Genomic DNA, 15,820 nt, shown 5'->3' with positions numbered 1-15,820 from the left:
AGCTAGGGTGCTTGGTGCCTCATTTTTTGATGGATACAGTTCAGTGACAGGTTTTGAATGACACCTGTCTTCTTCTATAGCAAGGGTGTTGGTATACACCTAAATATGGTACTACAGATGCTCTCTGGGAGCTTTATTTTTTACCCCAAGTGGTAGAAACTCAGCTCATGGTCCCTAGAAGCCCTGATTTCTCATCGATGTTTACAGAAATGGTGGCATTAAGATATAGGAGGCTTGTTTGATAACTGAAATGTTTTGATCCTGAGATGGCCAGATTTCCTGTTTTCTTGAAAAGAGTATAATCCCTCAGTACTCATTGTTTATATTTATCTATGCTTAACCCATAGATTCTTCTTTAGATCAATTTGTGGAAAGTTAGGTATTTAATTCTGGGAATTCCAGTTTCAGTCCATCACAAGCTGAGGTGGTAACCACAATATGTGCGTACAAATAGTTCTTTCAACTACAGTGAAGCTGTGGTGATAGTTAAAAACATGATGCTCAGGACCAGGCAGATTGATTTAACTTTGGATTTATTAACTTGTTGCATTTTCAAGAGTATCAGGTGCTTGCAGTTTTTTTAGGTAATATTGCAAAAAATAATTCCCCAGGAAATAGTAAAGAACAAAGGAATGGGGTTGTTTTCTTGAGTTTCAGAACACTTGTACAGCCATTGTTTTGAAGTAGTGAGGTCAGATCTTTTGACATAAAAACAGTCTTGGTCACAAAAATGTCATGATTCTTTTAAATCAACCTGTAAACACAGATACTTTTTTTGTTTGAATCAATATTTCATACAAGATCTCTCCTTAAAGAGAAGATTCTTTGTCTGTCTATAATGACAGCCATTCTTTCACTTTGATCTTAAAGGGTTAAGAGAAAAAAGAAGGAAAATAATTGTTGTCTCTATTTTTTCCTTTATTTCAAAATACAAAGGGAAACATTAACTACAAATGCTAAATATAACTGCATATGCAAAATTTGAAGCTTCATCAGGATTTAGACTGATGACCACTTTTTTTTAAATAGTGCAATTGAGGCCCTGTTACTGAATGATTTCTAATCTCTGCAACAGTATAGTGATTGTTAATGATATTGTATGCGCTATTTCTAAAAATATTTTTCACAAAACAAGGACAAAGATAATATATCATTGACAGACAATATTTGCACAAACACTGTTTGCATAATACATAAATTAAGACCTAGCCTGAAACAATAGTACAAGAAGACTTGTTTGCCAAGTCTGACGTTTTGTGTGGTTGGAAGCAAACATCATCGCCTTTGGGATTAGAGCCATGTGTAACTTTTCTGTCAGTGATTATTATCTGGCTGAAGATGAGCCTTCAGGACATTCTCTCATCATTTGGTCACTTCTGATCAAAATGTCAGAAAGTCTGAACAGCTATTCAGCCTGCTTTGATTCCAGAATGAAAACAGAAAAGGGAAAAGCCATTTTAAAGCCAACATAAAGAAAAGGAAGACTTTGATACTATTAGAGATTTACTCTTATTTTCTGTTTTGGATGCAGTGAGAGTTGCATTTTCTGAGCAGCTTGCTCAAGAGGGAAAAAACTTAGTTTTAGGAGTGCTACTCAGAAAAGCCCTAAATGAAAATTATCCTAGCTTGGCTGACTGCAGGGGGAAGCTGTATCGTTTCTACATATGTTAATAAAGAATATCTGTTGGTTCACTCTTCAATTTTCACTCTGAGTTGACATGTAGAAATTGAATGTTAACAAATCAAAGTTTGGGAGAAGAAAATGTTCTTACAGAGCAGATGCTTGTTAGAATTCCCATGTTTATTTGTCTCTTGATGGGCAGAAGTAACTAGAACCTAAAAAAGATTTAAATGCAACCCTTTTTCAATTGATTTAGGGCATTGTTTCCTCTTACTAATAGAGCTATTTTATGTGTTGCATGTATTTAGTTTTGAAGGAAAGTGACCTATTATATGTTTACTTTATAAAGAATCTGATGATATAGACGTTAAGATGTAAGAAATGATTGGAAGTGAAGGCAGACAATAGCAAATAAATATTCTTGAAATGGTGCCTGATTCATTAGTGCTCTCTTCCATTTTTTTTTCTGTCTGTAAATTTAAATCCATGAAATTACATCAGCATAAAACAAAGAGAATACATGGGTGGCTTAGCTTACGCTCTGGTCTCAGCCACTATTACATAAATGAAAAGTAGCTGTGACTACACTGGAAAGAGAGGGTGACAAGGCAGGAGGTGATTATGGACATACACAGCTGTTGTTAATTTAAATTGTATTGTATTTGACAGAAAGATAAAATGATGCATGTAGACAAGCTAAAAAAGCAACAATAATTTATGATATTCTGCTATATGGTATTTTTATTGGACATTTCTGGTTAAATGCCTCTTACTTTCAAGTTAGACCTACCTCCTTAACAGATTATTTTCTAAGTAATAATACAATAATTCAGTAATTGGTAAAAAGAAGTGCTTCAGGGAAATTACTCTTGCCTATACAAAGGCTCCCTTGCAGGCTTTTTAAAGCCATTGTCAGTTTAAATAATACCTAGATTACAGGATTTGATATTTGTTTAAATCTTCTAAGGCCCTTTGTTTTGGGGCTTTATAATTATGAATATTTTCCTGGAGCGCTCAGCACAATGTAGGAATGGGCTTATAGACTAAATCTTGCTCAGCTAGAAACTCCTGTTGACTCAAATAAAAGCTGACTTGAGCACTGGATTAAAAAGTCCTTTTTGCAGCATGCATAAGAGAAGACAAGTGCCATCTGTTATTAGATAAAAACACTGTATAGTGTTCAGCTGCTGCACTGCTGGTTTGCATGTATGTATCCTTGTTGCTGGAGGAAGCAAAGGAGTTGTTGAGTGAATCTAATGAGCGTGGGAAGCTTCTCAGCCTGACAGCATTTCTTTCCTTCCTTTCAATGAAAATTTTTATTTGTTTTTATTTTTTATTAAGTCTTATTTTTCCTTAAGTCTTTACTTGTGGTTACACCATGCATTCCCAGACAGGAAAATTTCCAACTAATGCACTCTAAGCCACGAATTCTTGCACATTCTTTGAGCAAGCACATTTCTTACTCAATTACTAGCAGGATCATAGTCTTTAAAATAAATCCACTGATACTGGGGTTCTAAAAACATACCTAATACTTGTTTAAGGCAAATGCTTAGGGCATTTTGTTTCCTTTAATAGCATATTTGGTCCAATTTACTGTTTCCATCTTTTATTGTGAACCATGTCTTGAAATGTTGTGCAGCCTTTCTGAATGCAAATTGGATGAATTCTGGACTCTGAATTATGAAAGCAGAAATCTTACTTAAGTTATTGTGGTTTTGATGGTGTAAGAAGTGGGTGCTAGAGCTGAGAAATGCTACAAGATTGAGCTCAATATTTATGGGGAGATTATTCTGTTGTTTCTCTTCCCCATACAGGTTTATTGTGGATATCTATTTCATTTATAATTCCCTAAAACACACTTTACAACACTTTGACTGTGTGAACTGCCTTTAGCTAACAGTGAATTCCGGTCTTAACTTTGCAGTTATTTTATTATGACTGCTAGAGGCTAACTGGACCTAAAAATAGTACCAGATTTTATAGTATTGATATTGTTATTTCTTGTTTCTTTTAAAATAATTATGGAATTCAAAGAAAACCCTTATCCAAGTATAATTTTCCCAATCCCAGTTGTTTGAAAAATTAAGTATGATTGATTTTATTTTGAACAGTGCCACTCTGAAATGTTGCAACATTCTTTTGTTCTAACTTCTTTTTAATTTTCTCCAGAGATCAAAAATAGCAGTGTATGAAAAGATGTGGACCTACATGAAATCAGCTGAGCCATCAGTTTTCACTAGGACTACTGCAGAGGGAGTAGCTCGTGTCCGCAAATCCAAGGGCAAGTTTGCCTTCCTGCTGGAGTCCACCATGAATGAATACATTGAGCAACGAAAGCCATGTGACACCATGAAAGTGGGAGGAAATCTGGATTCGAAAGGCTATGGCGTAGCCACACCGAAGGGTTCTCCATTAAGGTGGGTGGAATAGTATAACAATATAAAATGTGTTGTTATAGTATTCCACCTTCCCTGATGTCCCTGATATAGCTCTTTTTGTTTTGTGTGTGAACATGGTATGTTATTTTTCTTTTCTTCCATTTCATATTTTTTTGATGAACAAAGGTAACCATTTCTAATTGCAATATGGATTTAGCAGCTATAGTTGGCGTATCTTTCAAGGCCATATAAAAACCAAACTGGTTGAACACTAGCTACTTGAAGTCAGCCTCAATAGAATTAACATCAGCTATTCTATTTCATCAGCTTTTTTCACCAAATTCAACCCTTTCTAGCAGTGTTATGCCTGCATTATCTGCATCAATAATATGCCTACATTTTATGTTTTCTTTATGGATCTTGGCTGCTAATTTCTGAATAAGAAGCTGCTTGTAACATCTTTTTTCAAATGTCATCATCTGGAGGCAATTAGTCCTTCATTAAAGCAACTTCATTAAAGTCCTTTTTGTTAAAGCACCTTCTATTTAGAAAAAAAAAAGTTTGTGTTTCTAGCATTATGCATTTCAGTACTGCCTTCAAACTCACCAGTATTTTCTTTATCATGGTAGCAGAAGCGTTCAGTTAAGTAGGAGAGTTTTTGATTCACAGGCAGAACATCTTTTGCTTGTCATTCAAATTGTCAGGGAAACAGAAGTGAAGGTACTAGTTCTGCGTTAAAATTGGCAGCGTTTACCATTGTGTTGTATTTAATGTTTAAGGCAAACAAACCTTGCCATTTTCCTCTGGTAGACTTGCCAATTTTCTTCAAAGCAAAAAAGCAACTAGCAGATTAAGGGACTGTGGCCTGTGGAGTCTTATGGCAATAGGGCGCAGTGGGGGAGAGGGAACGACCCACGGAGCAACCAGCACCCCACTTCTCAAATTTGTACTCATGATAAGGGATTACAGCAGGCTTTGATGAAAGAGATTCACAAAGGAGATGAAGTGAGTTGAAGGGAGGAGTTGCAAGTACAGATGGAGCCATAGTTCTGTGCAGGAAATAACTAAGGAGGTACCTGTATATATCCGTGACCACAGAGGAGACATCATTACCACTATGCAGATAACTAGACTCACTCTTAACTCACCAGTTTAACCTGCACATAATACCACAAACCTCAATAACCTTAAATGTATTACACAGATTGGAATAGGAGTATCATCAGAAGCACTTCCATGCGCAGTGAAAGAAGATTTGTATGTGCAGAGGAAAATCAAGCCAGTTATTTCAGTGATTGAATATGAATTTTTGGTCCTTAACATTCAGTACCTCTCAGATTTAAAAACTGCCACCTTCACTGCTGAATAAAGTAGTAAGAGAACATAAAGAGGTGAGACGGAAAATCACAACAATAAAAATATTATTTATAAAGAAAAACACATCCAGAACTCATGGAGTTGTTAAAGGTAAAAGGCAGCAGATAGTAGGAGAGGCTGATCTATTATCTGGGTACGTTTTCAAAGCACTTATTTTTTTATTTCTAATAGATTGCTACCTCCTCCTCAGTGTTTCAGACAACCTAGAAGCAGTAGGCAGCACTGCTTTCCCATAGTAAGGACATGCCCGTTGCTAGCACAGTCATGTTTACTGGGCCAAAGCTAGGGCAAACTTTTTAGGAATTGTTTTAGCTGCTGTCGTATATATCCTAGCAGTGCACTGTTTGCTCTAAGCGTGCTTTATCGTGCTCTTTAGTCCCTCTCACTTTTTTCTGTAGAGTGTGCAACACCACCAACAAGAGACAGTCTACTATAACAAGCACTAGTAGCCAGTGAAGGTTGATTTGTGTCAAATTTGGGCTTATTTCAGGTTTGTTCAGTTGGTTGGATAAAAATATCTAGGAGTAATGGAGACAAGACATGAAGCAGTTAGAAGGAAGAGGGCCTAGTAAGACAGTTTAATAAAACAGAGAGAAAGAACACGACCATGATTGTAAGGATCAAGTGTGAAATCCTGGTTCCATCCCAGCTAAGACCGAGATCCCATGCATTTCAGCAAGGCCACAGTTTGGTCTAACTGGGAGTCAGCAACTATCATTAGGGTGATGTGATCAAAAGCATTTAGTTTTTCACATCCTACCTTCAAATGTGTTTCAAAAAGCAGAATAGGGAAAATCCTACCCAACCTGAAAATTGGACCAAATCTTCTTTTAAGCTGTCTCGACTGGCTGTCCATGTCCATGTCTTTCCCGAGCCTATCTTTCACATGTGCTAAGCTGCTTGTTCTCCTGCTGCACCCCATTCCTTCTCCGGCCCCAGTGACAAACCTCAGGCAACACATCAGTGCTGCTCACCTATTAAAAACATTAAGCAACACACTTAATGTTCTGGACAGAAATAAAGAACAAGCAATGCCTCACATTCGTATCACATCTTCCATGTATGTCTATAGACAGTAGTGCTTACTGAAGAGGGAGAAAGCTTCCTAACCTTGTGCTTTTGAATGGAAAAGACTCAGCTGTAAATTTTAACTGCATGCTTCAGTATTTTCTGAGTTGTTTGAAAATGTAGAATATGCTGGGTTTGCTATTTTGACTGCATCCCACATGGTAGTGTTTCTGTTACTGATCAAATGACTTATATAACTGCTGCCTGCACAGATAATTACAAATATTGAACATGCAGTTTGAAATCCATGAAGGGCAGACTAGCTAAGCTCATTACATAAATTAGTCAAAAGACATAATTTGCTATGGGAGTTGTAAATTCTATATTTTATTTAATAATTATAATTTCCTATTTGAGTTATATGTAGACCACAAATTACTTGATGTAGTTCACAAATAATTGCATAGCATATAAATGTTATTCACACTCTATTCTTGGGCTGTTCAGGACTAGGGAAAAATATCAATTTTTTAAAATGAATTATTCATATCAAATTCTTCACTGAACTCTTTGAATACCTATTTCACTAGAGATATTTTAGTCTTAATCCTCCTCCTACTTACAATGATTAGAAAATGTAGTAACAGCTGCGTAAACTTGATGTCAGTGTATGGAGAACCAGACCATATATTTGCACACATCTAACATTGACAGAAAGTGGAGTAATCTAAATCAGACTTCTTCCTGTAGCATAGGACTAGCGATGGTTCCCTGCCATCACATCACCGGGCTCATGTTCATTACAGAGCACGTACCCATCAGTTCATTCATGCAGATGAAATCCACCAGTCAGAGCGATCCAGGGACTGGTCTCTCTGTTGCTCATGACCCTACACATGAGCAGGGTAGTGGATTTTAATTTGAAACTCTTCCTTACTGGGTTCCATGCTACACTCCTGTGGTGTTCAACCAGTACCTATTGGCTAATTGAAATGATTTCTTCTCAGTGCTGGTGCAGTATTAGGATTCATGCATATCACTGGATGGAGGAGAATGGGAAATGCCTGATGTGTGTTGCTTTTATGCCCACCGGGCAGTACCACGTTACACATCATGTGTGTCTCCTTCCTTCCTTCCTTTTCAGTGATATTCATTTCTATATAATGTTGTAAAAGACTGACGTAATTGAGAAGGAGCATGGGGTTATTGAGAAGGAGCATGGGGTTGAGGGCAAAGCCTCTCATCACAACAAAGATTGAGTTTCTTTCATGGCACTACCCAGCCGTCCTTACTGTTTCCTCCTCCTACCACGGTAGGTATCCTTCCAAAACTACTGTGTAGTAATCAGTGTGAATTAATGAGTTTTTTTCTTCGAAGGTGGTGTTTTCAAAGGTGGTTAAGAGAGTGCTGCTTGTCTCCTTAGCAAGACCTGCCTTTTTAAATCTGTTGTCACTAGAAGACGTTCTCGTGGCCAGACTTCTGGCCATTGTGGATCACCCCTGGCTTGTCTGCCTTGCCACTTGCAGTAATCTGTGTTTCTAGAGGACAACACCTGGAGATCTTGTACTATGCAAATCCTATGCCTTGCATGCCTCTGATTTTCTGTGTTAGATATGTAGGCATCATAAACAAGTTTGAGTAGTGATGAACAGGAAAGAGTTCTCCACTCTGAGAGGTAATGAAGAAGGAAGTAGGGGCAATATTGTCTTAAAGGTACACTTAAAGCTTTTTCTACTTTTTGTACCTTGAAGCTGTTTGATGCAAAGGTGAATGGCAGGTTGGGCTAAAAAAGGAGGAGTTGTCATCACTGTTTCTGTGACTGTTTTAACTAAGGACATTTGGCTGTCCTGTCCTGCGGCCAACAGTATGCAGTGTGGATGAGTGAAACCTGCTCAGGTCATGCATGTCGGTTGGATCACTCTGAGTGCAGCCAGATGAGAATGGCAGGATTAGATCTAGCCAAATAATAAAAAAACTATTGTGTATAGATGTGTTGATGTATTTCAGAGATTGGTGATGGTTGTTCACCAACCTCATGAAATCCAGAGCTATATTAAGTTCCCATTATTGCAATTATGGTTAAAGTTTATAGATATGAATCTGGGATTATATATTTCATTATTCAAGTCTCTATTCTTTTTATGTGGTAAAGAAATAACTCCAGTTTGACTTTAGGAGAAATTATTTGTGTTCTGGAGAGGAAGGTAAAAAGGTCCACATGGTGATGTCTGTTGGTTCTTTGCAATGTGACAGCCGGTAACATGAACTGACTCTTTACACCAAGGTGCCAGTTCTTTATCCGTTCTTTACTGTGTTTCTATTAGCATGAGGTGGGAAATGTGGGAAGTGCATCAGTGAAACAGGTGATGCGGATATAATTTTCTTATCATTCTAACAACTGGTGTGAAGCTCAAAGTCCAACGTGAGTGAAGCTATGGATTTTAGTTTCCATCCCTTGCAAAGGAGGAGTGCCTTGGAGAGTGCTTGGGGTGCAAAATGCATCCCAACAGTGCCCTGTCAACATTGTATGGATTCTCCTGTTTTATATAATTGTGCAATACTTTAAAGAGATTTACCCTAGAAATGAGGGGTCTGTAGTGGAGGCAACTTTTTCTTGATGAAACATGTGAGTTTATGTGAATAAGGTAAAGATCTTTTATGAAAGGAGTCTTTGTGTGCATGGGCTTTATAAACTACCATCTTGATCTTAGTGACTTCATCTAGTCCTTGTTTTCCTGAGGTAAATCTCTAAAACTGTCATTCTTTCATTGCTTCGTTTCAATGTGGTACTACAGCTGACAATGTTACCTTTGCTTTTCAAGGACATATCCAGTATGGTCCCTTAGTTAGAAATGTAGTGTTGAAGGAAAATGTATTTTGGTAATGCGTGCTCATTCATACAAAATTTTGGCAGACCTTACATAGGATGGGATATTCCCTATTCTTTTTTTTGGATGTGTTTTTCATTGACCTGAAACAAGCTTGGGAAAATAAGGGTAAATCTGATGCTATCATCAGATTTCTTCCAATGGGATCATTAAACTTTTTATCAAGTTCTATCCTTGATGTTTTTGGAGACCAGAGTATAAAGAATTTATTGTGGAAGGAATTTCCAGATCATCATTCACTGCCAAAGCTGTTTATTGTGAACTTAACATGTTATTCTGATATATACCCAAGTTCTCTTTTTTACCCTGGTTTTGTAGATTGGTGAACTGATAATTCACACTAAGCTCTGTGTGAAAAGGATCAGAGACATTACACAGCAGTAACCCATAAGGGTAGATAAAAATGTTTCCACCAAAACTTCTTACGTTCTCTGGTTTCTTATGATTTCTATAAAATTGGATTTGTGTGTACAAAAAATGGTATGATAGTCACAGATTCCCTCTGAGTAAGAAGAAAACTAGAAAAAAATATTTGAACGCACCACCCAAGTTACTTACAGAGTCAAAATTTCTTTACTACAGAGGACTTCTTCCACTAGTATTTCTCAAAGGTTTTGTACTGTGGAAATTCATGAATCTTCACAAAACCAGACCTTTCCCATGAGTGAAGCTTTCTTGTGCAAGTTGTGTTGTATCATAAAGTAAGCATTTCCCTGAACCACTCTTCGGTGTACCCTATATTGTTCAGTTTTCAAAAGAAGTTCATAGATTTTTTTTATTTTTTAACCGGTATTGTTGATGTAGCTATTCTAGCTTGTGGTGTTTCTATGCATCTGGGCTGCCTTGTTTACTCAATGGTGTGTTCCTGTTTCTAGAAAGGTACAGAAATAGGTAAAGGTAAGGTACGCTTGGGTCACCATGGTGAGGTCTGTGCCCTACATGCCTTTGAGCATTGTTCTGGCAATTTGGAGAGAAGAGAGAGTGTTTCTTCTGCTGGCTAGCTGTCCTCCAGCTGGCAACACTGGCGTCCAAAGACCTCTCCAGATCATTCTGAAGACAAGCCACCTTCACAGTGAGAAGAGATGCAAAGGAAGCAGGTTCCTTTTTTTCTCTTCTGCCAGAATGGCTGGTCTTGCCCATAATTAGTGTGTTATCCACAGAGGCAATCATTTCAGCAAAGCACCGTAAGAGCTAGAAACTGATGTTATTTGTGTTTGATGTAGAGAAGATACAGAAGCAACTGGTGAATAATGCAGGTTTGAGGATAAAAATGAGGGATGTGAAATTACTGAGTTTGACCTCTATTCTTTTAAAGCAAGGGGCAGTGGAGAAAGCAAAAATCCCTGCATAGCTATGGGGTAGTCTGTTGATATTTACAAAACCAGGATTTTAGTCAGGAGTTTCACTTAGCAAGATTTTACAAGGTCATTTCTTTCTGTGATACGAAATGGTTTGAAAACTAGAATGTGATCTATAACATTTTATGCATATTGTAGACATTATCCTGTTTGACTGATGGTGTGGATCATACTGTATGACTTTGCATAATATTCTTCCCTTCACTGTAGGCATAACAAGGCTTGAATTACCACCCCATTACCTATTCAGTGTCAGAGCTTATAGCCTGGATATTTCTCAAGCAGGTCAGATCCTTCAGAGCTTGTTGGGTTTTCTGTCAACAAAAAATAACATTTACTAGGGAAAAAAGCAGACCGTGGGCCACTGCTTAGCAAGGAATGTAAAAGTCAGGGGTCAAAAGAAGATCATCGAAGAGAGAGCCTGGCAATGAATGTTAGCAGGTTGTTCTTTCAGCTGAGCCTGGGAGGCGTACTTAATTTTGGTTACCTGGGTTATTTCTGTCTCAAAACAGAGTATTTGTTTTAAAAGTAAAAATAAAGCCTTGAGAACAGAGATCAGAATCCCAGCTTGCTCTGTTCCCCAGTGATGCCTATTGGATTAATTTTATAATTTGTGATCAAGATAAGGGTCTTCTCCATACAAAAAGAGTGTAATAAAAAAAGAGGAAAATTTGATGATGGCTAATGAGCTCCATTGCAAGATGTACGAGCAAATGTATTTAAGCAAAATACCCTACTTGGGGGAATTTTGCCCTTTCTTGCAATTTTTACATATAGAGGCAGGAAATTGTAATAATCCTGACTTAAGTTATCAAATTGTAGTGAAGAGCATTATTATTGAGAGAGTTTCTGATATTTGTATCTTTAGAAGAAAACAACTCATTAGTCTCCATGATGCTGCACTCACTGAATTCTCTCTGTCCTGGCAAAAAAAAAACCCACAAAACACATCAGTAATGTCTTTCAAGTACTTCAAAGAGCCATCTCTGATCTACCTTGCCCACAGAGCCTATTTCTTCATTGCCACTTGCAGGAATTTTTCACTCTCAGACTTCAGGGGGGGATTCATAATTGAACAAAACTGTCCGTGGTCTGGAGGAGAGAGCAAAAGTCACAGGAATTTGTTCTGTTGCCGTTTCTGTTTTCCTACATTATGAATGACATTAGAAGCAACTGATGGTAGGTATAGCTCTTCCAAGAGGCCCAGCTCCCATTTTGGTCCCACAATCACATTCTGGTACCTCTCTGCTAATATCATCCTGCCCCTGACTCCAGGGAAGGTGCTAGGATTTTAGTGAGAACAGCTGTGAAACGAGATGCTTCTGAGCAGGAGTGAAAGGGCAGAGCATGGAAACACCAGTAAAGCTATTGCCTAGAAAGGTACTTTATTATCTAAACATTGCAATGGCAATAGTTATTTTTAAATTAGCAGTATAATCCGTATAAAAGGTGAAATTACCATTCTGTCTCTTCAGCTTTGGCACTGGCTTAAGAGCATGATGAGGCTTTTTTGTTAGTTTGTTTTCCTTTTTTACAAGATATTTATACAGGAGCTTTGTCCTTCTGATATTCAGTGATTACTAAAGCTGAAATTTCTGTGCTGTCCTACAGAAGCATTGCGTGGGCCAGTCCGTGGTAGTTAGCACCAGGACAAGTTTCATAACGGGCTCCTTTTCTACAATCAGAAAGAAATCAAGGCATCAAAAAAAACCCCGCAGTTCTTGTTTTGTTTGTCTGTTTCAGAAGTATTCGCATGCAAACAGAATAGGAGCTTCATGATATCATATCTGCCCGAATGAAATTTGCCAGGCTGTTCACTTCTCTGTCAGGTAAAAAAGGACATATATTTAAGTATAACCAATGAACTTCCCTAAAACTTATCAGTGAAAACCAGAAGATCTCAAAAATACTGATACCATTGCTGTGCACACGTCTTACTGACTCTCTGTACATTTGCCAAGGTTTGATAAGCATTAATCCCCAGAGTGTGGCAGTGGGATACAAAAGGGTTACCATTATTTCCGATCTGTAGATCCTCTGAGGAACAAACTCTGCTTTCTTGGCACTTCAGAAATAAATTTCTTCTGCCCTTTTCCCTGCCGTTTCCCAGATCCCTCATAAAGCAGCTCAGCAGAGGGCAAGATGCAGCCTGTTATATTTTAACAATGCAGCTCGTTATTATTTCTCTCTCTTCTTTTCATTACAACTCTCTGACTGTTTAGGTGTCAATTCCCAGGAAACTGCCAGGCTTCAGAATATGTATTCATTAAGGGCACAAGCCAGCTGCCCTTTGAAGTTGATGGTACAGTTCTCGCCAAGTAAAAGGTCTATCCCACCAAGATAATAATTGTCCAGGTAAATTGTAGGTAGACTAAAGCAAGGGAGCAGGCCACTGAAAGGCATCTCAGCAGCTCGTAACAATACCTCTCCGTGGAACTGACATTTGGGGAACAAACAGCACCTGAAAAACAGTGTGCGATTAATCTGTGTGGTAGTTGCAAAGCTACCCACTTCCAATTGACAGCAAGTACTAGATGGACTCCTGAGACATAAAATGACCATTTAGTTTTTATGCAACCTTGACTCTTGTGAGAAATCCCAAGTCAAAAGTAGGGGAAAAAGTTTATTTTCTTTCTCGTGGTTTCTTTGATCTGAGAACAGCATCTTAGACTGGCATGCCGTGCAACAGAGTAGGCATTATGGAGGGAGTGAACATCCCAGAACAAAAGACGAAAAGATGTTGCCAATGAAAAAAGCACACAACAGGATTCAGGAGGTTTAATATAGAATTTAAGCTACTCTGTGTCTTGGCACAACATCCCTAAAATGTGGCTATTTTCCAATATCAGCAAGATGTTCCCAAGATGCTCAGATTCCAGATAAAAATGACCATAGATGCATCTCACTGAGCAATACAAGTTTAAAAGATTGTATGATAAAATGATGACTTGTGGTTGATCAGTAGTTATTTCTCTGAACTGGTCTACTTTATGTGGGGTGGGAAGTAGAGTCAAAACTACTCTTTTTTTCTCAGCTATCTCTAGATATCCTTTGCTGACTGGTCTACTTTATGTGGGGTGGGAAGTACAGTCAAAACTACTCTCTTTTTCTCAACTATCTCTAGATATCCTTTGCTAAAGTCTCTCTCTACTTTTCTAGCTAGAAGCCTTACTCCCATTTTCTGCCTTCCTTCCTCTGCTTCCCATTCCAATTAAGGCACTGAGTAAGAGCTTAAATAAAAGCTGAAAAATTATTTAACTCCTATTTAACCATGAATTTTAGCGAATCGCGTGATGCTGAACAATGCTGTGTGCTCTTTTGTTGAGTGAGACTCTCTTAACAGTTTTTGGCAGGATTGGCGGTTCTCTGTAGTGAAAGTTTGACTACAATTTTCCCTGCACTTTTTTAAAGGCAAAAGTCAATGGGATGAAAGTGGTCCAAGCCTGGCCTGACAGAGAGACCTATTTTATTGTTACACTTCAGTTATTTCTTTCTACTCTAAAAGAACACATTAAAAGAATAATCTGCCTCCGGGACCCAGAGAAGACAGAGCTTTTTTTTTTCTTTCCCCACCCCAACGGGGACAGGAATAGCATCTGTGCACAGGAAGAGCCGGATCCCTTGCATCTTCCGTTACTCGCAGCAGGGATGAACAAGATCTGCAGGTGAGAGCAGCCCCAACATCTGGCAGCCCATCTGTTACCTCCAGAATAAGTTTTCTTGGTACATAATTACACATTAGGCTCATTCCAAGCTGTTGCTTATATGGTTCCATTTAGTGCAGCCAAAATTTGCAACTGTGTCTTAAGAGAGGCTTTTGCATTTAGAATGAGACCTTTGACTTCCTTGGTATGGATGTTGGCACCTGATTTTGCACACAGCAGTGTGGAAATTCTTTTAATAGCATTTTACATTGTGTCATTTGTGTGGTTCAAATCTGTTTTGGATCTTAAAACTCTGAGTCTCAGAAAAACTCATCAGACCTGGTTAGAAATCTTTGAGTTATTTCCTACAGAGTATCTCAACTTTTTCTAGATAAGTCAAATCACCCAGGTTTTAGGTGCCTAAATGCAAATATTACTAGGCAATTTTTCAGATTTTTACATTTTCAACAAAAATTTTGAATTTGGAAGTTTCCACAAAAGCTTTTTACTGGTTGCAACATAAAACAGTAAGAGCCAGGATGTAGGTTGATGCTCATTTCTTTGTTGGTTTTAATTAAAAAGATGATGTCCTTCTGTGTACAAAACTGTGGGACCAACCCACATTCAGATGCTCTGCACTTTCTAAGATCCATCTCCTCAGGTTTTAATCAGTATATGAGACTATTTTAATTATATTCTATACCTGCTAATGATATTTTTTCCCTTTAAGTCCACATAAAGACTTGACAATTAGTTCTGGTTGTGCAGAGTTTAAATAATGCAAACTCAGGGTATGAAAGTGTAGTTGAAAGTGAACAGAAAGTCATCAGAGTTTCTTGAGGATTTAGAAATTTTTCCTATCACAATTAAATAAGCAGGCTGCTACTTTTGGCATCTCTTTTAGATAGTGGGCAATTATCCAAGGCAGTTTCCAATTAGAGTGCTTTTAGTTCATCCAATCTGTAGACCACGGGAGAAGATATTGTGGCATCAAATGAAATCATTGCAAACATTCAGACCACATCTAGAATATTACATCTTTTTTTTTGCCTCCTAAATCAAGAAAAACATCGATAAATTGCAGCAATTTCAGTGGAAAGTAATCAAGATGGAGCTGGATCTGGAGCACTAGCCCTGTGAGGAGAAGCTGGGGGAGCTGGACTTGTTCAGCCTGGGGCAGAGATGGCTTTGGGGGGACCTAACAGCAGCCCCCAGTGCCTGTGGGGAGACCCTCGAGGAGAGGGAGCTGGGCTCTTCACAGTGGTGCAGGGCGGGAAGGTAGGAGGCAACGGGCATAAACTGAAACAGAAGTTCAGACTGGATGTAAGGAGGAACTTTTTCCCCTGGCTGCCTGAGGACAGCCTGACAGTGACACTGGTTGCCCAAAAAGGTTGTGCAGTCTCCATCCTTGGAGGTTTTTGAACCGTGACTGGATGAAGCCCTGAGCACCTTGGTCTGATCTCAGAGCTGACCCTTGTGTGAACAAGAGGTTGGACCAGAGACCTCCTGAGGTGCCTTCCAGACTGCATTCTATGCTATGATC

General features: G+C 38.4%; 1 protein-coding gene across 1 annotated transcript in view; it reads left to right on the top strand.

The window, feature by feature from the left end:
• The window catches only part of GRIA4 (glutamate receptor, ionotropic, AMPA 4), an 80,521-nt gene that overhangs the window by 33,304 nt on the left and 31,397 nt on the right, over positions 1-15,820 (top strand). The window contains exon 9 of the mRNA XM_009701496.1: positions 3,794-4,041. Coding sequence (XP_009699798.1) covers positions 3,794-4,041 — 248 coding nt within the window. The remainder of the gene's footprint in view (positions 1-3,793; positions 4,042-15,820) is intronic.

Source organism: Cariama cristata, unplaced genomic scaffold, assembly GCF_000690535.1.
Source record: "Cariama cristata isolate BGI_N322 unplaced genomic scaffold, ASM69053v1 scaffold2286, whole genome shotgun sequence".
Lineage (NCBI taxonomy): Eukaryota > Metazoa > Chordata > Aves > Cariamiformes > Cariamidae > Cariama > Cariama cristata.
This window is presented reverse-complemented; position numbering and strand designations above follow the sequence as displayed.